At 44.5% G+C, this 27,500-nt stretch overlaps 3 protein-coding genes across 5 annotated transcripts in view; 2 read left to right on the top strand and 1 right to left on the bottom strand.

Moving 5' to 3' along the window:
- Nucleotides 1–14,026, bottom strand: part of znrf1 (zinc and ring finger 1) — a 22,322-nt gene extending 8,296 nt beyond the window's left edge. The window contains exon 1 of the mRNA XM_062548197.1: nucleotides 13,035–14,026. Within this exon, the coding sequence (XP_062404181.1) occupies nucleotides 13,035–13,419 (385 nt within the window). The 5' untranslated portion in view covers nucleotides 13,420–14,026. The remainder of the gene's footprint in view (nucleotides 1–13,034) is intronic.
- Nucleotides 14,027–16,561: 2,535 nt separating this feature from the next.
- On the top strand, nucleotides 16,562–20,673 carry gins3 (GINS complex subunit 3). The gene is made up of 3 exons (XM_062548196.1): nucleotides 16,562–16,855; nucleotides 17,825–18,058; nucleotides 19,982–20,673. The coding sequence occupies exons 1-3, from the start codon at nucleotides 16,685–16,687 to the stop codon at nucleotides 20,207–20,209; spliced, it is 633 nt and encodes a 210-aa protein (XP_062404180.1). The 5' UTR covers nucleotides 16,562–16,684; the 3' UTR covers nucleotides 20,210–20,673.
- Nucleotides 20,674–26,731: 6,058 nt separating this feature from the next.
- Nucleotides 26,732–27,500, top strand: part of ndrg4 (NDRG family member 4) — a 27,830-nt gene continuing 27,061 nt past the window's right edge. For all 3 annotated transcript variants that reach the window (XM_062547272.1, XM_062547271.1, XM_062547270.1), the window contains exon 1: nucleotides 26,732–27,061. The gene's annotated coding sequence lies outside the window, so the exon portion shown is untranslated. The remainder of the gene's footprint in view (nucleotides 27,062–27,500) is intronic.

Below are 27,500 nucleotides of genomic sequence, written 5' to 3'. Positions count from 1 at the left end.
TTTTAGTCCACATACTGTATAAGCACAGTGGATGGAAACGCACACACACCTACACACACACACACACACACACACACACACACACACACTTCACTCTGTTCTTACCTCAGCATATTGCTTAAGTTGAGATGGCGCAAAAAAAACTACAAGGAGTGAATAAACAATTCACTTTAATTTGTTAAAGTCCATCTGTTACTGTAAGATATGCGCAGCATTAGTTGGAGCATGCGGGCACTCAGCAATTTACTCTGCAGCTCCCACAATGACCACTTGAACAAAAATTGGCAGTGGGCAGATGTTAAAATATGCCCCATCACCTGATGCTTCGTCACCTCTTTCGCCTGAATCTTTAGCCAGTTGCTTACGTTTCATGTCATCTCTACATACGCCCTGTCACAGGCAGTGGCTTACCAAGTTACAATAGCCCTCTCTTTAGTGGCTGTCATGTGTTTGGGGAGTAGGGGGTATGTCCACTTGAGTATGTGCCTGCGTGCAAATATTGTCATTAATGTGTTTGTGTTGTTGGTCCATGTCTATGTCTTGTCCTTTAAGCCTTTAATGTTCTTTGAATGCCTGCTGCACACCAAATTTCCTTTTTTAAAGGATAAATAAGGTTGAACTTGAACTTGAACAGTCATACTGTACCGCAGTCAACTGTTTGACGTGGGCGGGTAGTTTCGGTGGTCACACTCTGCTACGCCACCCAAGAGCTAAATGAAAGTGCGACAGTGCAGGTTAAACTTGTCACTTAATGTATGCACACTTCTTTAAAATGAACATTTCAAAAGTTAATGCATGATGTACTGTATAATGTATGCACTTTAAGTATGTATGTAAGGATGTACCGCTGCATAATGTATGATGGTTTTATGAGACCTACAGTAACTTCACGCCTATTCAAAGGTTCATACATTGACTTTGCCAATTTTCATCAGTTATGAGTTTAATACACAAGATGAAATACACATGAGAAAGCATATCTTGTCTTGATTCTTCTTTATGATAACAGCATGCTCTGATTCTGATTCACTGGGTTATTGGGCACTGCGGTTAACATTACATTATATTACATTACATTACATTACATTACATTTGCCTGACGCTTTTTAACCAAAGCGACAGCCTATATGGGTGCCGTCAATACAAGGTTTTGTTTTCAAATGAAAATGTGTGCTTTTCGCACAGGGCTGTTAACCAGCTCTTAACAGCCCAGCCCCAGACGCTCCTGAACAGCGATCTGGATCGAGGCCAGAGCAGAGGGGCGAATAGAACACCGGAGTACTGGTAATTCAACCCAGCGATGGCGCTCCGTCATGCAGGAAGTACACAGGGCTTTCCAGGCATGCTCTCTTTCTCACCCTTTCCCCCTGTGGTGAGGATCCTCTACGCCGCCATGTCAGAGGCCCCTGAGGTCAATGACTGGCACCCAAACAAAAGTCTGATCCAAAAAGTCTTATCCAGATCAAAGATCTGTTCCGCGAGTCAATCAGCTCTTATCGAGGCTTTCTCCGCAGACTCACCCACCCAGCTGCTCTCGCCTTCCCCGCTACACAGTACAGCAGCGCAGGGGAACGACGCGCCCGACCGGGGGGGCGCAAAGCAAAGACACAGAGCGCAGAGAGATAAATAGATAGCATTTGAGAGAAAGGGAGAAAGAGAGACAGAGAGAGAGAGAGAGAGAGAGAAAGGGGGAGAATGAGTGTGATAATCTGAGACATGAATGAGAGACAGGATTAAAAGAAGGGTATGAGGCAAATCACCCCCACCCCCCCAACACACACACACACATACATATACACACACGTACACCCCCACCCCACCCCACCCCATGGCGCCTGACCCACTTTTCCCTCAGCTGCTATTTTCAGCTTCTCCTCAGGGAGAGAGAGAGAGAGAGAGAGAGAGGGAGAGAGAGAAAGAGAGTGATGAGGAGGGAGAGATAAGAAGGGAAAGAGGCAGCGAGAGCAAAAGACAAGAGAGGGAAGAGAGAGAAGAGAGAGATAGATAGAAAGAAAGAAAGAAAAAAAACAGAAGAAAGGAAGAGACTAGAAAGAAATATGCAGAACGTGAGAGAGACATGCGAGCATGCGGAGTCATGCGGCGATCGCAGTCCCATACAGGAACTACAGGCCACAGTGCGGCGGGATCAGATATAAATACATGGTGATGTGGCCACAGTGCGGCGGATCAGATATAAATACATGGTGATGTGGCCTCCAGAGCAACACGGGCTCCCAGTCCCAGGACACCCCATCAGAGAGGCTGCCATGCAGGCCTGCTGGTGATGAGGCTGCCCTGGGCCCATTATGTTGGCCAACCACCCAGAGAAATCAAAATGTGCCCCCACAATGAGTGTATGTGTGTGTGTGTGTGTGTGTGTGTGTGTCGGTGGCCCTGAGCTATTATTACAGTGAAGGGACAGTAGATGTCGAAAGACGTCCAGCTGACCAGTAGCCCTTACTGTATGTGGCAGGAGGAGTGCTATGGGCAGAGGCATGCTTCATGTGGTACCCTGACTGGCACAGTGGAGGTGAGCGAAACAGTGTGTGTCCTTGTGTGTGTGTGTGTGTGTGTGTGTGTGTGTGTGTGTGTGTGTGTGTGTGTGTGTGTCGCAGATGCATGTGGTACCCTGACTGGCCCAGTCGAGGTGAGCCAAACAGTGTGTGTGCTTGTGTGTGTGTGTGTGTATGTGTGTCGCAGATGCATGTGGTACCCTGACTGAAGTCGAGGTGAGCCAAACAGTGTGTGTGTGTGGCAGATGCTAATGGTACCCTGACTAGCCCAGTTGAGGTGAGCCAAACAGTGTGCCTCGCCCCTCTCAGCTTAATATCTGTGCATTCCCCTGCTTATGACTTATGCCATACCATTTGTGCGTCTGTAATCCTTTCACACGCAGGATTAGAATGTGCTATGTGTGCGACTGCTGGCTGGCCGAGCGACTACGGCAACGGGAGGATGGAGGCGTGGAGGAGAGCAATTTCCTTTGCTCATCATCATCATCACCTCCTCACTGTCCTCCGCTGCCCTCACGACCCGACTCAATCTCCAGACTCAGCCGTGTCCTTCTGACAGACCGACAGACAGGCATAACGGTGAGGCTAATAGCTATAACCAACCTGTTGTTATGGTTTGCATTGTCCAAAGCAAAACTGGCTGGACGGCATTATGGGTTAATACTTGTGCCTGTGTCTGTGACGTACTTGTGTGTCATACAGTGGTGAATTACACAAATGTCATATTTTTGCCTGAGTGAAATACACTTTTGCTTTGTCTGTGAGCCAACACGCACACACTTTCACACACACACACACACACACACACACACACACACACACACACACACATACACACTATGTGTCTATCTTCAACACACAACAGAAGTATAGGCACCTTTGTGTGAACAGCAAAACATGTAGCTGACAACATCAATTGAATAGTTTGATTTTAGTCTTGTTGACATGTATACATCTAACATATCATAGAAAACGCTTTACAGTTTATCAATAGACATTATCACAACTGATCAATATTCATGACAATACATTACGTTTTTCAATGGCTATTTAAAGCCCCTGGCTATGTAACATTACTGATGCACTGTTGAACGTCACTATTGTGAGTGTGTCGTTTCCTGTTTTCATTCTTTAGGGAGAGTCAGAGAGAGAGAGAGAGACAGAGAGTTGGACAGAGAGAGAGAGAGAGAGAGAGAGAGAGAGAGAGTGTGTGTGTTTGTATTGCTGCTGTTGCTGCTTTGTCGTAGGTTCCTCTGCTGCATCACTGCCCATACATGGACGAGGGAGCTCTGATGTTTTGATGACATCACTTTCAACTCCACCAAACTCTATTCAACTCCTCACTGTACCGAAGTGAACAGTGGTTACCATGGAAACAGCAAAAAGAAGAGGGAGAAAGTGGTGACAAGGTGGGGGCGCAGGCAGAGAGAAGTGTTGTACTGACACGCTGGAGAGAGAGAGAGAGAGAGAGAGAGAGAGAGAGGGAGGAGGAGGAGAGGAAAAGAGGGGTGTAGTACTGACACACTGGAGAGAGAGAGAGAGATCGAGAGAGTAGGAGAAAAGAGAAGAGTTAGAGAATACAGGAAAACAGACTGAAGGGAGGAGAAGGAAGGGATAGCGAGTAGTGTAGAGGAAGGGAGAGATGGAGAGAGTGAGAGAGGAGAAAAGAGAAGAAGGAGGGTTAGAGTATACAGGAAAAACAGAATGAGGAGAGGAGGGTGAAGAGAAGAGAGGAGAAGAGAAGAGGAGAGCAGAGAACAGGAGAAAATAAAATAAATGAAGACGAGAAGAGAGGAAGAGTAGAGATGAGAGGAAAGGTGAGAGGAGAGAGCAGAGCAGAGGTGAGGAGAAGAGATAGAACAATAGGAACACAGAAAGAGGAGAAGGAAGGCAAGAAAAGGAGAAGAGAGAAGAGTAGGAGGAGAGGAGATAAGAGGAGAGTGGGAGGAGAGGAGGAGAAGAGAGGATAGGAGAAGAGAGGAGAGGAGGAAGAGAGAAGAGGAGAGTAGGAGGAGAGGAGAAGAGAGGAGAGGATGAGAGGAGAGGAGGAAGAGAGAAGAGGAGAGTAGGAGGAAAGGAGAGAACAGGAGAGTGGGAGAGACGGACCAAACAAAGGCCAGGCCAATGAAGTGGTCATTCCCTGCTGTGTTTATGGTCCACAGGAAGGCCTGTCATCCTGAACCATCCCTATACAAATGAATACAACCAAAACTAATGCTACAAACAGCATCGCAAACCAAATCCAACAAGATGCCGAAAACACATGGAAGAAAAACCAGGACAATCTAACATTGTTCTTACAATGCTGCTATGTGGTACAGTTGTCTTAACCCCAGCCAAGGGACACAGAGACTGTGTTTACTACTCCGACAGCAGACCAATAGGGGTTATGGGGGCGGCTCAGCTACAGACAGGACCAAGACCACTGCTTGGCACCATTTCATGCAGAGAATAACCATTTCAAATGCCTACTGTCCTCACCAGCCTCTGCCGTCATCCCATTGTCACCGCTGTCTTCTACAGTATGTCTTCTTCTGGCTCAGCTGACAAGAGATCAACAGCTCATCATTTATAAAGGCTGTCTGACATCATTTTGTGTAAAATTATTCCATTATTCAATATGAAAATACCATTTTATAGATGCAAATTTGATTCTGGATTTTCATAATTGTGTTTTTCTCTCAGAAGTGAGCTTGGACATTGTCCTTCTCTGTTGACAAGATTATGCGGCACATAATGATGGAGTAGACAGATTTCAATCACAGATGGAATTTTCAGGAACAGGGACGTGACGGAGACGAATCTCCAGTCAACCCGAAAATCAAACTCAGACTACAGCCCAAACATGGACACACATGGCCAGTCACTCTAGTTCACCGACACTCAAACACACACACACACTTACCCAGAAAGCTACAAACACCACCTCTAATATCTCACACAGAAATCCCACGTCCAGACTCAAAAGAAACCCTATAGACCAGTGGAACTAAAACTGCGTGCCATCACACACTGGAGTTCCATGGGGCTTGGTACTTAGCCAGGTGTGTCTTGTAGTTAAATCTTTACATTTAGAGATGTATTTATTTAGCAGACGCTTTTATCCAAAGCCACTTACAAAAATGAGGAATAACATTCAAGCTACAATGGAGTGGAGACCTGGGGTAGGACTTAGGCTAACGCTACATCAATCAATACTATTACCATACTGCTAGTCTTGAAGCTTTCGCAATATACACTCTTAACAAAAAGGGTTCTTAAGGTGCTATATAGAATCATGCAGGCTTCAAAGAACCCTTAGGGATTCCTTTGATAAACACTTAAAAATAATTTAAAGTACCGTTTACGGGTGCCATATATACAGTAGAAGCATGCAATAGAAGCATGTTTGCTTCGATATACGTAGCACCTGAGTGACTAGAGTGTACTGTACAACACCCCACATCAACTTAAAGACAGGAAAGACCCTCTGCAGTGCACACAATTTACTAAGATTTGCATATCACATTAAAGACCAAACTATAAGTGTAGTACAGTAATTGCACCATCTTTGGGACATTGGCTACTTATTGTGTATCTGGATGCTGACCTACAGTATTTAGACCATCTACCTGTACAGATGCTCAGTTTACATATATAAAAAACTGAACTAATGTATGGTTTTGTGTGTTTATTGTTTGATTTGGCATTGTTAGAAAATTAATGTGTGTGCATTTGTGTGTGTGTGTGTGTGTGTGTGTGACTATACAATGCCTGATCAAATCCAAACTGGGTAAAATCTGATCTCCATAAAGTCTGAAATACAATAAACTTATTACATGAGTGCACATCCAACTTTCCAAAGAACAGCTTCAATTTCTTAAAGGAATTACACAGAAAAAAATGTTGCCATACACTGTGATTTTCAATATTTCAATGTCAATTCAATATATCCTTGAATGTCTCAGGAACATTGTGTTGGTTTGCTGAGTGCATGGCTTGCTTCACTCGCCGTCTTTCATGTTTGACACAGATTCAGCACAGATGCTGTTCCGACATGTATAATGAGCCACATACGACAGCACAAACTCCCAGTGCAAGTGATTAGACACGGCAGAGGAGGAGCAGGACCTGAGCTTGACTGTCAGGTAGCTCCATATGGATGGGTCAGTGGCTGGCTAAAGGCCAACGCCCACTGGCAGCATCTGACGCGCGTCAAATGATGGCAAAGTTTAGAACTCTGTTACTCTTAATGGAGCGAAGCCCACTGGGGGGCGTCTCAAGTGTGTCGACGGCAAAGTTGAGAATATTGTTTTATCTGTATATTCATTACATAAAAGTGGGCGTTGGCCTTTACTGACTCAATCAGTCCTGAAACTCAATATGATATTAATTCTGATATTCATGTGATAACTCCCTCAATCGCCATGACAAATGTTAACACAAGTTGTCTTACCTCGCCATTTTTGCATTTCTGTCCTTCACATAATTTCTGTCATACAGTATATACAATATTTCCTTGGTTTTCTCATATTGATGCTAAAGACTTTAGGTGTTATCTGTATATTACACATAATCTTCTATGGTCTTCAGAATTTCCTTATGATTAATTACTTTGACTACTTCTTCATCCTTCATCATCTACAGCTTCTGTGTCAAGACAGGACACTACACTGCAAAAAGGGGTGTCTAAAAACAAGATAAAAACACTAAATCTGAGGTAAAATATACTCAAAACAAGTGAAATTATCTGTCCATGCAGAAAGATAATTGACAGATAATTTCTCTTGACATGATTTCTTTAATTAAGATAACTAAATCTAGAAATAAGATTAGAGTGTAAAGTCAAACACTTAAAGGAACACTTCACAGTTTTTTCATATTAAACTATGTTATTCCCTTAATTCAGACGAGTTGAAATACGAGGAGTCACAGGACCAAGTGTGGTGAGACAAAATAAAACGTGGTGCATTTCTAGCAGGTAAGAGGGATAACTATATTGTGTGGCGGAATAACACTTGGGAGCACTTAGACTCGGCGCAGTAATAGCCTCACTCCAAAGTGAAACTGAAAGTGCAAGAGTGATGATATTACTGCGCCAAGTCAAAGTGCTCCCAAGTGTTATTCTGCAGTGTGTATTTTACATGTGGGTACAAATGTCTGCATACACACAGGCCAGTTGACGGTGCATACCTGTTGTATTGCAGTGGTGAACACTTATAAGCAGGCCCCTATAAAACCACCATCAGAGATTGAAGGTGTCTGAAGTAAAAAAAATAAAAGAAACAGAATGAACACTGGTATGCAGGACCAGTGAGGAGATGAAAGAGGGTCAAGCCAGATTTGGGAAGGGCAGATCAAACCTCAGTCCTGACTGCAAAGCAGTTTCACTTAGGGGACAGACTAGCATGCTTCCTAAAAAAATGTGTGAGCGTGCGCACGCACACACACACACACACACACGCTGCACGTACACACACACACACACACACACACACACACACACACACACACACACACACACACACACACACACACACACACACACACACACACACACACACACAGGGTGACATGCTGGATTAACACCTGATTGAAATAGCCTTTACTTCATTCTCATGCCGAGAAAAAGCTCAGGAAGCTGTGTGTGTGTGGGTGTGTGGGTGTGTGGGTGTGGCTGCATTTTGTCTGTGTGTGACTTCCCGGGGATCAATTACTGAACAGAGTCCTGCTTTACATGGTAGAATCCCAGAGCACCGTTTTTGGTGAGCCGAACAGACATCCAGACACACCAGGAGGGACGCCATAACTGTCTGTCAGCGTGACCTTGATGAGGGAGTTCGGTGAGAAGAGTCTGAGAGGGCTGGGTTGGTTTGGTTTGGTTGGTTTGGGGTTGGGGTGTTTAACCTCACGTATAGATCTTGGATACAACCGACACTCCAAGGGGTGGATAATATTGTGCATCCCTAGTGGGCAGTGAGCACTGCAAATTGCGTTAGAGGTGTAGTGACAAACGGTGAGGAGCATTCTTCACCTGATGAAAACTTGCGGACTGATAAAGGCGGTGTGTTTGTGCTGGCTTCTCACGTCTGCTCCTGAGATAGGAGAATACTGTTGTTCATGAGCATCGGCCCTATATCTTCAGGTGATGAGATCAGCTATAGCTCATATTAAAAACATAAAGATGGCGACAGCACAGTATAGGCTCAATAGAGAGGTGGCAAATAGTGATGAATGAACTTCTTAACAAACCCAGTGTACAGATGAGATTTAAATTATCCACTACCTTGAAAGACAATTCCAGTCGTTTTCCACATACTGTAGATTGCTGTTTCTTGAGGTCACCAAGTACTGTCAGCCCGGAAGAAAAATGGTTCTACCTAGCATGAGTTGCTGCAATAGCCAGGCAGCTACAGTGCACTCTGGGTGCATCTTTAAAATCATGTCCCCAGAGTGTAGCACTAGCTGTCTGGCTGCTCTAGCTGTTGGCTGCAGCTAGGACTCGAGCTAGGTATTATCAATTGTTTTTTTGTTTTTTTCATGCCCACAGTACTCGGTGACTTCAAGACACAGAGATGTGAAAATGATGAGTTTTCCTTTAGAGTTCAGAGTTCAGAGAGTTCAGAGAGAGTTATTCATCACAGACACAGTAACATCATATAACAATCAGTGAAATGTAAGCCTGGTTAGCTTCATGACTGTGTAAAGTAGAAAGAATCTGTAAAACAGATACAATTAAAAGCAGAAGTTAATAAATAATTAAATAAAATAATTAAGTGACTTAAATAATAATAACAATAATAACAATAAATAAATAATTAAAATGGGATAGAGTCCAAGGTATTCATCAGACTAGCCATGTCTATGTTGAGAAGTCTAATGGCCTTAGTCTCTCAGTTTTGGCCATCAAACTGCAGCGCTTGCCTGACTTAAGGAGATAAGATCAGCTAGCAGCGCACATTTAAATGTATGGGTTATGGTTTGCATAAGATAGTATTGTTTATTTTCATCAAGCTGTTGATTGAATTGCCATTGTTATTTATAATTGCTATTCTCCTTAATGTACTGTAGCCTTACCCTGCTATTGTTATTGTTATTAGCCTATGTGATTGATTGAATGGTCATTATTGTTTATTTGCTATTTTCCTTTATTTTCATTGTTTATTTTCATTAGGTTATTGTTTGAATTGGCATTGTTTATTATTGTTATTCTCCCTAATGTACTGTAGTCTGATCAACTTTTTAAATTGCTCACTGTTAAATTAAATTATTGTATTCTTTTTATTTGTATGTCGCCTTGGACAAAAGTGTACGCCAAATCCCATAACCATAACTTTAACCAAAACACAGAGAGGACAACAGCACAGAAGGCTCAATAGAGAGATGGCAAATTAATAGCAAATTAACTTCCCAAACCCAATGTACAGATGAGGCTTATCATCCAGTACCTTAACAAAGGCCTATGTGACTGTTCTGCTCAGTTGTCACACACTTAACCTCTGGTGACAGATTCAAATATGACATGTTTTCTAACTCCCTCGGCAGCCATGTTGTCCTTGTCACATTTCAAATGAAAGCGTGTGTGTTCTCCGTTGTCAGCACTTGCACCGTTTCTGGACGACCCGCTGACTAGAAAAACAGACTGACAAGCTTTCCTCTGCCGCACCTTTCCTGGCTGCGATGACTGTGAGCTTAAGTGACACAGTCAGGTATAGATGTGCTAGTAGTTTGTACAGGTTTGCCCAGTATAGGCAAATGAGTGCTATGAATCAGATTCCAGGAAAACACCTGGATATTGAGACAAGTGAATTTGTCCATGTGGCGGTAATACGTAGGGACATTGTAGGCTTACATAAACTGTTACTGTTGCAGCAATAGATTCTAATTTAAAGTATGAATGCAATAAACTGAAGCATTTGTTGAGCAATAATATTAAGACATGTGTTCTATATGTGGGTGGTTTGGATAGTGGATAATCCAATATTTATGTTTGAGAATGGCAGACTTATTCATTCACCTTATTGACTGTGATCCTCATTTGTTTAAAAGCACATCAAATTATCCCTTTATGAAATGTGCTATATAAATAAACTTGCTTTGCCTTGTCCAGTATTCTGAGAATGGGCTAAACTGCTATTGCAATACCAGTCGAATTCCTTCCCAAGATAAGAATTTGTCATATCATATTAATGATATAGGTGATCACATTAGTTTATATGTGCTACAAGCTGGGCACGTCCCATGTAGAAAACGTGAACCGAATGAAGAGTTGACACCAGGTGGTGAAGACGAGTTAATTGCTGATGATGGTCAGGAGGATCAACCTTTACTTTTACTGTTTGCACGGATCTGTAAACTAACTCGACTTAAAAACAGTGGTTAAAGGGACTATTTTCATATCGTAATTTATATCGTTATCACAACAAAAAAAAAAAACATGAAATATCATGACAGTTTTAAGTCCATATCACCCATCCCTATTTCTGAGCACTAATGATAAGTCAACAAGCTACATGGATCGGCTGTAGGTGGACCTGTCTGGCACTCTCCTCTATCTCCAATGTCTATCTCCTACCTCTATACACCAAAAACTGGCCAGACTCTGGCCCTAGATTCACGCTACTGTGTAAACTCAGAAAGGATGGCAGCACTCATTCTGTCACATGTTGGCCTCACTTCCACATAACATAAAGGCCTGACACCATGACCAGGCTGCCCATATGTGTTGCACTCACTGGCTTTAGGCTTTAGTACTAAAAACCAGCAAAGCACATAAAGGACTGGACACTGCTTATTACTACACTTTTTTTCCCACTGTCACTGACAATTGACAGATCTGTACAAAACCACCGACTCTAAGAATAGCATATGCATGACCTTTCCCATTGACTCCAGGCCAAATCCTTAAACAATAACATATTCAGAGGGGGGCAAGAGCACTCATCAAAGAAAAGGTAATAGATCATCAGAGCAGAGACACAGTCACCAAATGACTGTAGGGACCCTAGAGCACACACTCTCTGTACTGCCAAATACGGCAGGTCACTCTAATAGGAACTGTTAACTGAATTGACAGCAGTATTACTAATGAGATTATACAGTACATATCATATTACAGTATTATAAACAGGGCAATTCAGTGTAAATATGTATTTTTTACTACATCTGATTAACAACAATGTAGGCTACTGTAGGAAAATCTGAGCTGAAGTACTTTTCCACCTTACAACAGTACTATCAGAGCTACTGAAATTACATAAATGTGTGCGTAGAATCACCCAGTAGAATTGCCCCTCCAACAATAGTGTTACCAGACGCCTGAGCAGGTCTGTCTCTTTTCACACAACAGGCCTCCCCACAGAGCTCGGCCCCTGGGACTAACAGTCTAAAAAACAGAATATGCACAGTGGAAAAGAACATAGGGAGTGTCAGAAACAACAGCAAAGAACTTGCAGGATGGCAGTTTTCCTAGTTTGTATTCACCTGTCATTCAATTTCCACTGTCATCAGTATACCATTAAGGTTATTATCATATTAAATATTCAGCTTATTTTCAATATGTTTATAAGCATTACGATTAAAATGTCAGACTGACCTTTGACCTCTAGTAGTGTCATGCCCACCTGTAGATGATGAAGCACTTGGAGGAACACTAACACAGTGCAGGCCTACTTCATAATATATCCATATCCTCATATCATTCACATGATACTGACTATGAGGCACACAATTGTATAAGTAAGCCTTGCCTATCCTGTGCTATCTCAGTCACAAGCTCACAAAAGACGACACGTATGTCAAAGTCACAAATCCCTATATTGTAGTTCTTTTATCAACATGGCCTCTGACAAATTAAATATCGCCTTCCCAGAACACAATCAACCTGCTAAAGGATTTTAACAGAACTCTTGCCTGACATTTAACAATGGGGAAATAGGCATAAATAAGCTGCAGAGTGGGGGCCTAAAGAAAAGCCTGCAATCTTTTTGTCTGAAGAAATATTTCACATGATGAATACCACGATTCTGTGATACTGAGAAGATCGTCAACAAAGACCTGGTAATGATGCCCGACATATTGTTTTTTTCCCCCTCTCTGAACTCATCTGGCGTTTGTTAACGAGTGCCCTGGGAGCAGCACATCGCGTCATGGGCCCAGCGCACTGTGGTCGGAGGTAAGCGGATGTAATGCACCCCCACCTCCTCCACTCACCTTAATCAGCTGCTAATTGTCTCAGCCAGATTTGGCAGCCTGTCTTATCAGCGTCATTTCTCACAACATGGCTCCAGAGAGAAAGAGTATGATAGAGTGGTACTGATTTAGCTGTCCCTCTCTCTCATACACACACATACACAGACACACACATTCTGAACGCTCGCTCGCACACACGCACGCCTGCTTTCACCCACAAGCGAACGGATGAAGTTCTGTGAATGGCACGAAAGCAACAATGTAATCATGAGCGCGTCTCTGCCTGTGCACACATGCCATACGTACTGTCGGCAGCCAAGTCCATGTACGGAGATCCGGGTTGAAACTCACCGCTGTGGGCGCTAAACCACCGGGGTGCGATGTGCAAGGGCAAGGTGTCTGCCAACGATCCTCTGGATCCCAGATAAAGCATACCGTCCGTATGATGTCCCCTTCCTGTCTCCTGAAATCCATTACCTGGGGCTGCATCCGAGCCAGACCCGCCGCCGGCCCTGTCTGAGTCTGTTCCTCTCGGGTTATAGAAGCCGAAAGGTACCGCAGCACTGTGATCTATGCCCATCCCCGCCACGGAGCTCACTGACCGGCTCCGCAGCCCCATTGGGCCGCCTGGTCGGTAGTGGCCGAAGTGGGCCGAGGGTGGTACTGCGCTGTCATCTGTGGAGACACCGGGGAAAGCTGCCCGGGGACGCCCCGCCGTGCTCTGCTTGCCCCCCATCCAAGGTACCCGTGAGAATGGGTGGGGGTTCGCTAAAACGGGGCGCCGCTGTTAACCGAAAGCTGGAGCAGAACTCGCCCTTAAAAAAACAATAGTCTGCGGTGTCTGTCAGGCCCTCTGCCGACGACAAAACAACCGCTCAAAAAAAAACAAGGGCTGTCAAGTCTGACTACGCCAGCTGTGTCTGTGAGACGCAACAGCCCTTTCTCCTGGCCGGAACATGAGCGACAGAATTTGTCGATACACTTTATCCAAAAAGAGAGTTACGGCGAAATTAACAGAAGATGTCAAATCCCAGAACACAACTTCTCCTTAATCAAGCGTAACACGTCCTTTCCCCACAGCGGATGACAGGCAACCTGCACCAAATCACGGCAGGTGGATAGAAACACTGCGCGGCGGCACTGTTCCCACAGCCGCGATCCGCAGCGTCCTCCGTCAGGAGTGGGGCGATGTTGGCAACGTTAAACGGCGCTGATATGCTCCGCCATATCATCTGTTGATGTCTGTCAGGCAGTCTGTGTGTCAACTGCCGTCTGTCCGCGTCTGTCGCTTTCGTGCGCCCGGAGATTCGGGTCAGCGCATGCCGCTCCCCTGCACGCTCATAACCGCGCGCTCGCTCCCTAGTTGTGCGTGCTGCCACAATGAGACAATGGAGGCGTTTAGTGCGCACGCGGGTTAACTACGGAACAGTAGTGTGAAATGAAGGATAAATCGGTGATGTGGCCTGTCACATAATATTCTGATTCATCTTTACTAAGTGTGGCGAGTCGAGGCTTTGTTTTGCCTCGCCATACGACGACGGAGCGCGAGGAAGACGTGACCTAGTAACGCTGCAGAGTTTAACCAGCAGCTGGCGCGCACGCAGCCTAAATTTTAGACCACCGGTGTCCATTGAGTTTGCCTACAATAGATCGCTCAAATAATAGACACCAAATCTATACAATAGTTTAGAATGCTATTCAGGCGAAAGGCTATGGCGTACGAAACAGGCATCCTTCTCTGACAGTATTGCTCTGATCCTCTTGGATCCTTGTAATTAACTATAATTAAAATGCTGGGTTGTATACTGTAGCCTACAGTAGGCTACAGATGACAAAAACATGATATTCCACACGTCAACTCAGTGTAGGCCATAACATAATATTAAATTCATTCAAAGATAACACACATGACATATGCGCACACGTGTGCGCAGGGATGGACAGGAGCTTGAGCTTTCTGCCCTGGGCTTCTTTGGCTTACATTTGGGTTCCTGAAGTGCGTCATATTAATGCGATGGGTCATGGGCTCCACCTACTGGTGTAATGGAAGTTCGCACTACGAATTGCAGTGTTGAATGAATGAGAAACAGAAATGTGACATGTCCACCACCACACCACATGGGATAGACATGCTAGATCAATTATTCAGACCATTGTGATTAAGCTGCATTTTTATGAGGAACTGTGGGGCACTGAAATGGGTAGGTCTTTATATCTACCATATAAATGTTGCAGGATAATTTTTCCACAGACACCAAAAAACAAAAAAACAAACCATATAATGAGAAAGTATAGGCTAGCCATAGCCATATATATTATTGTGAAAAAAGAAGGCTCCCCATATAGAGAGCCTGGAGCCATTCAGAAACAGGAGACAAACACCATTGTACCTTCTCTGCTTTCCCCTTTACTCTTGCTTAAACCTATTCTTGCAGCTTTTTAGTTTCTACACGTGAAAGATATTAAATTCCTTGAGCTACTGGTTGGGGACTTCCCTTCGTAGCTGATCAACAACCAAGCAAAATGAATACTATATCGTGACACAGGATACAGCAACTAAGGGCTGGAGACAGCTGCCACACCCCCCCCCCCCCCCCCCCCCCCAGGCTGTACCCAGGCTGTACCCAGGCTCTGTAAAGGCACTCCTTCACAGCACAGCATACTCTCCGCAGCCAATCACCAACCTAGATTAATCACTCAAGAGGGCGCAGGATACAATCATAAACACATGGCTGGCAGCAAAATAGACCTCTGAAGGGTTTTTTTTTGTCCCTGTTACCATTAGCTCAATGTTGATTTCTGTGCCACCAGAAACGCCTTAGGAACGCATTGTTTCTGCAGTTGAAAGGGGCTGTAGCATGCATTTTGGTACCGAGATGTGAGTGACATTGACACTGTCTATGATGCCTTCAGGTAATGTAACTGTTCTGACCCCTGTATTTCAGCCTGCTCGAGGGCTTTCCTGCTACGTATGTGTGATGCACCTTAGGGCTTAAAACGTGAGGGGGGGGGGGGGGGGGGGGGACTCTCGAGGTCACCTAGTATATCGGTATAAAAAAACGGTACTACAACAGCTAGAGAAGTCAGGCAGCTACAGTACTACACTCTGGGGGCATCTTCAAGATGTCTTTCTATTTGTATCACAAGAACTAAATCAGTGAATGTGGGGATCTCACCTGAGAATTAGAATAGATTGAGAAGAAAAACTCAGAAGTGTTTTGAGATCTTAAATTGGGCCTAAATTGGGTTTATAAAAGGGAGGCTACCTATTTAAGTTACTCTATAAGTGCACTTTAAGAGAAACGGGTAATTTTGCTTAAACCATTTTGTTTGAAAATGCCTCTTAGAAAATGAATATTTGTTTGTGAATGTCCTGCTTTCCGCACTGGGTTATTACAAGATGCTTTGTGCACATAATATTCACTAATTAAGTCAACTGTCTGGATAAAGAGTTGCTAGGCTACAGTATAAGATCATCTGATTGAGAGAATGGTTGGAAGTGAATTTAGGAGGACAGCTGAATGCAGCTGGCAATGTGTTTATTCATTCAATTGATCTGAATCGTAAACCTTTTTTTTAGGTGTAAGGGGAGGGGACACATTTCTTTAGGGTCTTTGGGAAGTAAACAAAAATGGGCTAAATGCAAAGTAATAAAGTTGATTAAAAACTATTCTTCAAGAATATCATGGGCTCTTTGTCATATTTGTCTATTGCGATGATTAGTTAAAACACAATGATGGATATGAAATAGATTTAACAGATTAGTGGACTGCCAGACCCAAACTGGCAGAGTGATCTGTTATTGATTGATCAAACTGACGGACCACATACTCGCTAGCTCGGCTATCGACTTGTAATGCCTGGGATTTGAACTCGCGCGCTCAAATGGTTGACAAGCAGCAGCCCGCGAGTTTCGGCTAAATTCGCAGTTTATATTTTCACTTCAGAAGCAGATACTGACATTAGCCGTTGGTGAAAACTGTACAACGTCAGATTAAACAATGGACACGCAATCGTACTTACCCGTGCCTCCGGGAGTCGGGATGGAGGAGAACTTCTTTTCTTTGGACGATATTTTGCTGTCGCATGAGCGGCTACCATGTCGGCTAGAGACAACTTTTCCTCGCCTCGGATTCCTTGAGAAATCTAGCGAAACTCATGACATTCCAGAGGTTTGTGTCTCTTTTAACCAAACATCACAACAGTCTATGTCGTTATGATCAGCTTTTGAAATACATTTTGCCAGTGCTACATTGTTGGACAGTCTGGTTGCATTTTACAGTGGGTAGACCGAGCTAGACATAAGCCGTTCCATGTGTCACGTGTCACTCTTGTTTTGGTCTGCAATTTTGTAGCAATATTATGTCAAGTATTAGTTGGTCAACCAACCAGTAACTCCGTTTGTCAGGACACATTGTGCTGTATGCTTGAAACACTTAACGTAGAGTATGGGACTTTTGTGACTTCAAAGGACTAGCATTATTTATTTATTTATTTATTTGTTCTGTATATTGCTAAGTATTTAAAACGTAGGGTTACCGTGTTTTCGCAGTAGTCTGTCCATGTGCCTTTTTTTCATGCTGGAGCAGATTAAGTTGCGTGTTTCATTGTTGCCAGTTTTGAGGACGAGTGTGTGTTGTGTGTGTGTGGGAAGTGCCCAGGACCAGGTTAAAAACTAAGGGGGATAGAGTATTTGCAGTTGCAGCCCCTAGTCTCTGGAACTGCCTCCCCTTCCACATCCGTGCGGCCCAGTCCGTGCACAGTTCTAAATCCCTGTTAAAAACCTATCTCTTTGCACTTGCTTTTAATTAGGGTTCCCCTTCTTTTAAGCACCTGTTTACAGTGTCCCATGGTTACCTTTTGATATCTCTCCTTTTGTTTTATTTGTTTCATTTTATCTTTTTAACTAAATGTGTGTTTCTTTTTACTTACTCTCTGCATTTTTGCACTTCACTGTGAAGCACTTTGGTGTAACGGAATCTAATCTAGCCATCTGTAAATTGTGCTATACAAATAAATTTGACTTGACTTGACTTGTTGTCTTCGTAGACATGGTTTTAGGTCAGACTAAACCTATTACTTGGAAACGACTAACTTTGTTAGTTTGTCTGTCTGTCTGTCTGTCTGTGTGTGTAATTCAGGGCACTAAGATGGAGCTGCCACTGTGGGTGGCTAAAGGCCTGTATGAGCAGAAGAGGAAGGTTGTGGCAGTAGAGCTCCCCAAGGTGTACCGTGAGGGCTGGAGAACGGTGTTCGGAGCTGACCCCAATGTGGTGGATCTGCACAAGATGGGGCCTTACTACTACGGGCTGGGCTCTCAGCTGCTTCACTTCGACAGCCCGGAGAACGCAGAGGTGGCACAGGCAATCTTACAGGTACACACACACACACACACACACTCACACACAGGCACTTCACACAAGGGCACCATTCTCACATTTAATTGAAACCAGTGGTTCTCAAAGTCAGATCTGAGGACCCCTTAGGGCTCGCTACCCATAGCCAAGGGGTGTGCATAATAATTTGCTTTAAATGCTGATGAAGTCGAGGTTTATGATTTTCAAAAATTCATATCTACCGATGACATTCCTATACATTCATATCTACCGATGACATTCCTATACGTATATCACCTATACGACAAACAAATTGTGTCTGTTTGCTCCCACCCATAACATTTAACTTGAAAAACCTCACTCAGGTCATGAAGAGCCATCCCTAATGCTGCTTAGCTTGGCTTAGTTGCTAGCTGATGAATTTATAGAGATGTTTGAGTCAGCCCATGTCGTCCAGTGATGCAAAATGCACCAAAATGCAAAAGATCAAGTTGCACACCTGCCAGAAAACATGGGGAGGTGGACTTGGCCATAATTTCAGAGAAAACCAATGGCATGCTTAATTGTTACGGTTATGAGGGGGTCTTGGATAATGTTCTCCCCCAAAAGGTGTCCTTAGAACTAAAACAAAATGAGAAACCCTGGTGTAAACAACATGCACAACACATTAGGAGGTGCGCGCGCGCGCACACACACACACACACACACACACAGAGGCATCTACCACTGTCATTAGCCATAATTTATTAACAAAAGCGGTGTATAATTATCAGACAGTTAAATGTGATCTTACAAGACCATGGTGGAAAAAAATACTTCATTTCTGCTCTGCTTCAATCTTCATCTCTAGTGACTTTCCACCAATTTAAGATTCTGACACTATCCCAGCAACATCCCAGATACTGTCCATTAGCAACATCCTGGATACCATCCTCTCAAAGTTGTGGATGGTGCTAGGATGGTGTCAGAATCCTAAATTGGTGCAGTAGTTAAAAGTGAGGTAAGTCGTAAGTTATGTAGAATGTGGCCACTAGAGGGAACTCTTTGTAACGATAGGGTGTGTTGTTGCTGCAGTGTGTGTATGGTTGTATAACTTATCTTTTAGGCAACCAGTGCTTCTCTGTATCACTCCTTAAATAATTCCTTTGTAGTTAATCCGGTTTGGGTTTCTGTGTGTGCGTGTGCGTGTGTGTGTGTGTCTGTGTGTATATGTGTGTGTTAGTGATGTCTCTGAGCCCGCAAGAGTATGTGTGTGCAAATTTGAGCAATTTAGATGTGAGGAAGAGAGAATCTGTTCCCATGGTAACCTTCCTTTGTCTGGGGGAAAGTAGGTGATGAGGGCCTAAAGCTAAAAAATTGTCTGTCTGGAAATGCATTCAAGATACGAGGTTTATTTTAGAGAGTATGGGGGGGTGCTACTGCTGGTGCAGTGATCTGATTGAGCCTCACATCCATATACACAGAGCCCAGTCCTGATTGAGCCTCACATCCATATACACAGAGCCCAGTCCTGTTCTCCCATCATCCATCTGCCCCAATATTTGAACAGTTTCCCTCTCATGGCAGCCTTTATGTGCACGGCTTAGAGCGACGTGTTTTTGGTTGGGCCCACTGGTAAGCGTATTATCTCTGTATCGGGCAGTTTTCCCAAGATTTGAAGAGTTCGAAGAGTAGTAGTCGGATTAGATATTGTTTGACGACTGGATATACATCAAGGTTCATTTTGGAGGCCAACTGTCCCAAGCTATTTTCTTGCTCTAATCTTAAAAAAAAAAAAAAACTAAAAAAAACATTACTCATAAAATCTTTATTAGACTAGTAAAACTAAGGTACTACTTGTGTTTCTAGACGTTTATCGGGCATTACGGGTGGACTAGTAAAACTAACGTTCCGCTTGTGTTCTAGAAGTTTATCGGGCATTTCTGGCGGACAAGTAAAACTAACGTTCCGTTTGTGTTGTAGACGTTTATCGGGCGTTTCCGGCGGATTATGGACTCGTCTCAGAATGCGTACGACAAGGACACGTCTGCGCTGGTGGAGCGGCTGGACTGCCTGGAGCGGACGCTGTTTAGGGCCGGGCAGAACGGCCTCAACGCCTTCCAGCGCTGGGAGAAAGGACACGCACACCTGACCGCCTCCAGCCTCGTTATGAACTACCGCAAGAGGAAACTGGCTGATATGAGTGTTTAAACACACACACACACACACACACACACACACACACACACACACACCGCTTACACACACACACACACACACACACACACACACACACACACACACATATGCATGCATACACACTCATGCACTCCCTCATCAGGGAGAATAATGAACTTGCAAACAAGCTCACCCACATTTGATGACGTGCTTACGTGCATACACACACATCCTCCCAGGACATTGTAAGATGGCCAACACGTACAACAGGGTCCACATCCACAGACTTATTTTGAGACCGTAGACATACCACACACACACACATACACACACACACACACACCTCTCGTTCGAACCTTCGTTCTTTCTAAAATGTAAAAAGTACTTATGTCTATATCATTGTTTCAAAATGTATTTCTTTTTTTTCTGTGTATGTGTTTTTGAATTGTAGCCACTGCAAACAGCATAGCAGTGGTATATTAAAATGTTTTCTAATCAACATACAATTGCACAATTGCACTGTTGCAGTCATTCTTAGAACATATTGTGAAACATTTCTGTAACTTTGGGTTAGATAATTAAATTACTTATTTTTTGTCCATATTGATAGCCTTGACATCAGGTGTGATTTAACCCTATTTTAAAGCTGGAGTTAGCAATACTGAAGAAAGGTGGGACATACTTCAACGCAACAGCCAAACAAAAAAAAAAGTCCTCCCCTCACTGCTTCCTGGATGAGCGGGTGCGCACTTGTGTGTTTGTTTATGCTTTACGGAATCAAGGCTGTGTGCCGTTAAGCACACACACACACACACACACACACACACACACACACACACACACACACACTGAAATGGACCGCTAGCAGATCATCAGGAAAAATTATGCAGAAAAGTCCATTTGGCTTAGAATCACTCACAAGAGGCCCCGGATGCCTCGTTTGCAGGGAATGAGAGATGGCGCGCATGGAGTCAAAAGAGAACCAACCGTGCATCATTCCAAATAAATGTCCCACTTCATTACAGATCATGCTGAATTAGACTCGACTCTTAGCACAGGGCGAAGTCAGGGTCCAGTCGAGGCCAGACCGGGATCATAGATGGGTGATGAGACGGACATCCCAGTTCCAGAAGTAAAAATCCTGCCATATTCTTTCTACCTGTGCATTTAGCACAGGTGATATCACTAATTACCTGATCTACCTGGCCGCTAATTAGGATGAGCTGGTTTACTAAATGGTTGGATTAAATACTTGGTAGACTTTTACTTTCTGAACCCGGGATGTCTGCCTCTGTGTACAACTACAGTCAGCGAAGTGTTTAAAAGAATTAGACTTTTAACTTTGAGGGCTGAGGTTTTGAGAGGAGTGCAGTTGTGTGTATGTGATGCAGTTCCAATGGCGCCCATGAAAACTTTGTTGTGAATTTGAGAAAATAGAAAAGGCTTTGGCCTTCTGAGATTTTGAAAATAGACCTTGACAGGAGTCAATCAAAATGCTTGAATTTATTTGTCGTTGTCTGAAAGAGACTGCATAGTCTCCCGTCACTGTAAAAGCACAAATGACAAGTGTTTGCACATTTCAGTCTCTCTTGATTGCTTCTGTGAAGCCTGCTGTCTCATTAAGCTTCTCCGTACTGTGACTGTAATTAACTGTGATCTGTGTCTGAAACGGTCTTTTTTTTTTTTTTTGAGGGAACTGGGTTCGCAAAGTCTTTGAAAAGTTCTTGAATTTGGTATTCATAAAGGCGTGGGAACCCAGATATGAGACAGACAGAGAACAGCAACCCTGGCTGTGCACTCAGGCGTTCTATTCAGGTCAGCTGATGGGATGGTGATGATGATGGATTTTTGGGGAATGGAAGGTATTGACGATCGCCTCTGGGAGTGTGACATTGACGTGTGCTGTTTTGACATTGACCCATGGACACATTGCCCTGCTGGGAACATAACTGGTGTGTGTACGTGTCTGTGTGTGTGTGTTTGGTTGGCTACCTACCTCACTCACATGACAGACACTGTTAATTGATGTCATCGGGCCTGTAGCCGCTGTTCTAACTTTCACTAACCTTAATACAGTACATGTGTACACTTGTGTATTCACTTCAGATAATGGCAGTTGGTCAGGAGGCTTACGTGATGGTGAATCAGTAGCACCATTAGCTGTCCTATATGCTGAACAGTATGTCCCGGGAGGTTTGTGGAGGTGGTTCACTCGCTGTATGCTGAGATTACAAGATTCTGCGGGATTGCTGACGAGGCACCTGTTCTAATTTAGAGTGTTCTGGGGGGGACGGACCCAGTTTAGCTTGTCTTTGCCATCAGCTTGGTGTTCCTCCATTTCATTACTCACACATGTCCTGGTGCTGAGTCCACAGGTCTCGATGCCAGCAAGGCAGTTCCACCTGTCAGCCTACAGGGGCCGCCGTTTTCGGATGCTGTGAGTACTGAGCAGAGCTCACAACAACAACAACAACAACAACAACAACAACTTGCATGTTATCAAGGCACCCAAAGCCTCTAACTACTCCCAATGTGACGATGCGATGCACTGCAGCCATAATGCCCCAAAATGCTCACCACACACCAGCTTGGGTCGGAGAGTGAGGTCTCCTGGCCTTGTGTTCATTAGGGGGGCATTCTATTCCAAGTACGTGGTTTGGTGACAAACCTATTTATGTTAACTCAGAGTAAGTGGTAAACCTCCAACAACCCAAGAGCCCGGGTTTGTCACTAAACTACGTACTTGGAATACCCCCCTGGTCTTAGTTTTTCTGCACTACACCTATGTCTGCTCCACTGGCCTTGGGCTGTCTTGCCATATCTGAGCAGTGGTTGTTGAGTATAGTTTTATTCGGTCTGTGCTGGTGCAATCTGGATGGGTGTTAAAAGGTCTACTTACTCCCCATCCCCCACACCAGTCAGGGAGACCCCATGCGGCTAATAACGTTCACCACCCAACCCCTCACTGTTTCAATGTCCCTGCTCTCTGCTACAGTAGTTAATATTAGCACAGCATAGCATAGCTCTTTAGCATCTGTAGTGAGATTTCAATGTCTGTGTGAGCTGTTTATGTTTACGGTATTTTATTTGGCACACTGTCACTTGTATTGGAGTATCTGATCGAATGTTGTTTGCATCGCGTGCTACTATCTTAGACCTTGGTGTGTGTTTATGTCCGCCACAACAGGCTTTCACAGTTTCCCTGGAGTTGTCCCCATTTAGATGACAGCCTTGTCATTGTGTCACAGCCTTGTCACGAGGTGTAAAATGTTGTATGTATGGCGATGATGGCACGATGAAGAGGTTCGTTCTATAGGATCCATAGTGGGTGTGGTACATGTGTATGGCTGCCTTTGTTATTATTCCCAGTAAGAGTGCAGTAGTGCCCCATGTTGAGGTAAAGAGCGGGGCGGGCGGCGGGCGTGCTGCTCCCACAGCTGAAGAGCAGGAGGGCATTTCTGGAATAGTGCTGCTTCATATCGCCTCCTTCAGGAGATACCAGGGGGCGGAGCCACCGTGTGATATGAGGTCATTGCACTGGCTCACACTCTCAGACACACACCTGATGCACACACACACACACATGCACACACACTGGCCTGAGACATACAGTATCCCATATCCCCAACACACACACACACACACACACACAGAGAAGGATGACAGACACGCTCTATAGTGACCAATTCAAGAATTTAAGATAAATGTCCACACAAGGCCTACAGTAACTCTCTCTTTCTTTCTTTCTCTCTCTCTCTCTCTCTCTCTCTCTCTCTCTCTGTCTCTCTTACGCACACAGACACACACAGGGTCTGAGATAAGTCTTTTGTTGGAAGCGGGGAGTAGGCTTATCTGCTGTAGTGTTCGGGGGATCAGGCTGCAGCCACTTCAGTCCTGGCTGAACTCCACTGCACTTCAACTCAGCTCAAGTCCATAGAAGGATGAGTCACCGAGCTTTATCTGCCCCCAAGAGTTCACACGAACGGGGCCGTTTTCTCCCCTACCTACGGCCGTTCTGTCCTCCCGAAGAGTATGTCCAGTGCTGTAAACACACAGTGTTTACATGGTGGGCCTTACTGCTGCGGAGGAGAGAACAGGTGGGGAGAGATGGCTGTATGAGTTAACGCTGAAGTCACTGAACGATGCTCAAATTCATAACGGTGATAACAGAGGGATATTGCCAAAGCGTCTTGGATTGTTCTGATGAAATGGGCTGAAATGGGGTCATCTGAGAAATTAATGAATTTAATTCACTGGATGTATTAAAAACGTATTACATTTCGTATTAAATCAGCAAGACAATTCTGGAGAGGAGATATGACAAACCTGAAATAATTTGTTCTGATTTAGGAGATCCTGCCACGTAAGATAGTGTGAACCACTGACACACACACACACACACACACACACCCATCCACACACACCCACACACACACACACACACACACACACATTTGGCTGTAGGGCAACAGCATAATAAGGTCACATTGATTGTCTGATGACTCACTAGCATGTCTGATCGAGTGTCCCGCTCGTCCTCATGTCATCCAGCTGCTCTCCTCCCGCTCCACACGTTCTCTCCTCTTTCTCTTCATAGAGCGCTTTGCAAGGCACCCACAGAGCCTTTACAGTGAAGGGGGAATGTCACTAACCACCATCAATGTGCAGCACCCGCCTAGGTGATGCACGACAGCCATTATGTGCCGAAACACTCTTAAACACGTCACACTCTTCACACTTAAAGCATCACCATATTCTCTTCTCTCTCTCTCTCTCTCTCTCTCTCTCTCTCTCTCTCTCTCTTACTCCATCTAAACCTCTCTATCCCCCTTTTCTATTTCCTCTTCCCTGCCTCTCTCATTTCCTTGGTTTATTTCTCTATTTTTCTTTTCTTTTCACCTTCCCCCATCATCACTGCCTCCATACTCCTTTCCCATCCCCATGTCTCAGACTCTTTCTTGCCTATTACTACATGCAGCCGCACTGGCGCCCACTTTTATTATGCTTTCCAACTCCCTCACCATTAAGTTTATCATTCTGACAGGCGTTCCTTACTTAGCCTAGAACCTGTTGCATAGTAGTGTAGTGTTGCCTTCTGATGAATAGCTGAACAAGTTGCATGGATTTGGCTGTAAAAATGGCAATGGTCTTTATGTGTTTTACAGTATGTATATTCTAATTTGTGTCTGAGAATATCAAAGCTAGATTCTGGGAAGCGTGTGTGTAAAATGTTTGAGACTCTGTACACTAGTAGAAATATTTAGTTTACGGACCATATTTGCGAGATCAGAATTAAAAAAGTCATTTAGCAATAACAGAGTGGAAGATGGGAGGATGCCTGGAAGGATACTTAAAGCCCAACTATTTCCCTGTCTAGTTAGAGCAGCTGATGGATCTTTAGGTGAAGTCATGCTGTCTCTCCTTTGATGTGCATCATTGTAAGTAAAACATGGTTCCTGATTCCTACTACAGTAGGCCTTTATTCATCGGTGGCATCAAAATGACCATAACTGACCTTATTGATTTAACCAAATGAATTTAGACTAGTTGTTGTTGTAGTAGAGTCTGTTAAGTTGAGAAATAACTGTACTGTATATATATATGGAATGGTATTTATATGTCCTACAATCTCAGCTATTTAAATGACTATTAAGAGACTACGAGAAGTACTGGGCGGCTGTCATGACACAGTAGTGTGCCGAAGCACAAGACTTAGGGAACACTATTTTAAAAGCATAACACAAGAGGACGGAGTTGACACAAGACAAGGCTTCTGTGCCTTGTCTGGACACACTTCAGGACGGGTTTGTTAGAAATATGAAAACAATGTATCCTTGTTTGAAACGGCACTTGTCCTCAGATAGTGTAGTGTTGTTGTGGTACTGATATATCTGCACGTGTGTGTGTGTGTGTGTGTGTGTGTGTGTGTGTGTGTGTGTGTGTGTTTGGGTATGAGAAGAGAGGTGTGTGTGTGTGTGTGTGTGTGTGTGTGTGTGTGTGTGTGTGTGTGTGTGTGTGTGTGTGTATTCAGGTTTAAGAAGAGAGATGTACTGTATGCGTGTATATCTATCTATCTGTATCTTACTCTTGCTCTCTCTCTCTCTCTGTGTGTGTGTGTGTGTGTGTTGGGCTTTGAGAATAGGTGTGTGTGTGTGTGTGTGCATGCTGTGTCTCTGTGTGTATAATGAAATGACTCAGCACCCCTGTTCAGCTAGATTTACTCCCCACATTTGCCTCATGCACTGACTCCTCTTCTCTCTTTCCCCTTTCCTCTCTGTATCTCTCCATCTCTCCCTCCTCTCTTTCATCTTCCCTCTCTCCTCACTCTTTCTCTCCCTCCACCCCCCCCCCCCTTCTTTCTCTCTCTCTCTCTCTTCCTCCCCCTTTCTCTCTCTCTCTCTCTTTGTGATGTAGCACTGGGGCAGAGCTTTGCTGCATCAGCCACGTGCTCTCTGTTTATGACCAAACAGGGTGGGAGAGAGAGAGAGAGGGAGAGGGGGAGGGAGGGGGGGAGGGAGAGAGAGAGAGAGAGGAAGGGAGGGGAGAGAGAAAGAGAGAGAGAAGCCGAGAGGGAGGCAGAGAAAGAGAGAGCGATCCAGTTAACCGAACAGCTCTGAGAGGAAAAGCATCTCTAACAGACGCACGGCAGACGCACACTCTCACTCACTCGGTCACTCACCTCACTCTCTGTCTCTCGGACATTCACACACACAAACACACACACACACACACACACGCACGCCGACACACTCCGTCACCCACGCAAACGCTCTCGAGCAGCCGGAGCGAGCGGAGGACACCGCGGGAGGAGAAGACCGACGCCACTCAGACGCCACAGCAGCAGCAGCAGCAGCAGCAGCAGCAGCAGCACCTACACCTTTACAGGTAAGAGTCTCCAGGGCACCCTTGCTCTCTCCTCCGCATGGTCCCAGTGCCCCGGTCCCACTGCAGCCCCAGCGTATACGGGGCCCCCAGAGTAGGTTATCCTAACTGGGCACTGCTGGGTGGAGGGGGGGAGGGAGGGGGTGCTTGCCTGCCTGGCAGGTTGGTGTTGGAGAGGAGGGTATGTGTGATGCGTGATGGTGTGTGTGTGTGTGTGTGTGTGTGTGTGTGGGTGGGTGGCATCTCTAGTACCTTAAGTGTTTAAGTGTATTGGATCTTTTAGAATAGTTGGTGTGTGATAGTTTTGTGTGATGTGATTTGTGTGTGTGTGTGTGTTGTCTGAAGTGTTTGTTTTGAGCTGATAGGTGTTTTGATGGTGATTAAGGACAGTTTATGTTAGGTAGGTTAGGTAGGTTGTGTGTGGTATGAGCGGAGGGTGTTT

The sequence above is a fragment of the Sardina pilchardus genome, chromosome 10, assembly GCF_963854185.1.
Source record: "Sardina pilchardus chromosome 10, fSarPil1.1, whole genome shotgun sequence".
NCBI lineage: Eukaryota > Metazoa > Chordata > Actinopteri > Clupeiformes > Clupeidae > Sardina > Sardina pilchardus.
The sequence above is the reverse complement of the archived record's forward strand: the minus strand, read 5'-3'. Positions and strand labels throughout refer to the sequence as shown.

Coding starts and splice junctions, on each gene's coding strand:
- gins3 (XM_062548196.1), top strand. CDS start 16,685: ATGGACACGCAATCGTACTTACCCGTGCCTCCGGGAGTCGGGATGGAG. Junction 16,856..17,824: donor AAACTCATGACATTCCAGAG/GTTTGTGTCTCT, acceptor TGTGTAATTCAG/GGCACTAAGATGGAGCTGCC. Junction 18,059..19,981: donor TGGCACAGGCAATCTTACAG/GTACACACACAC, acceptor TTTGTGTTGTAG/ACGTTTATCGGGCGTTTCCG.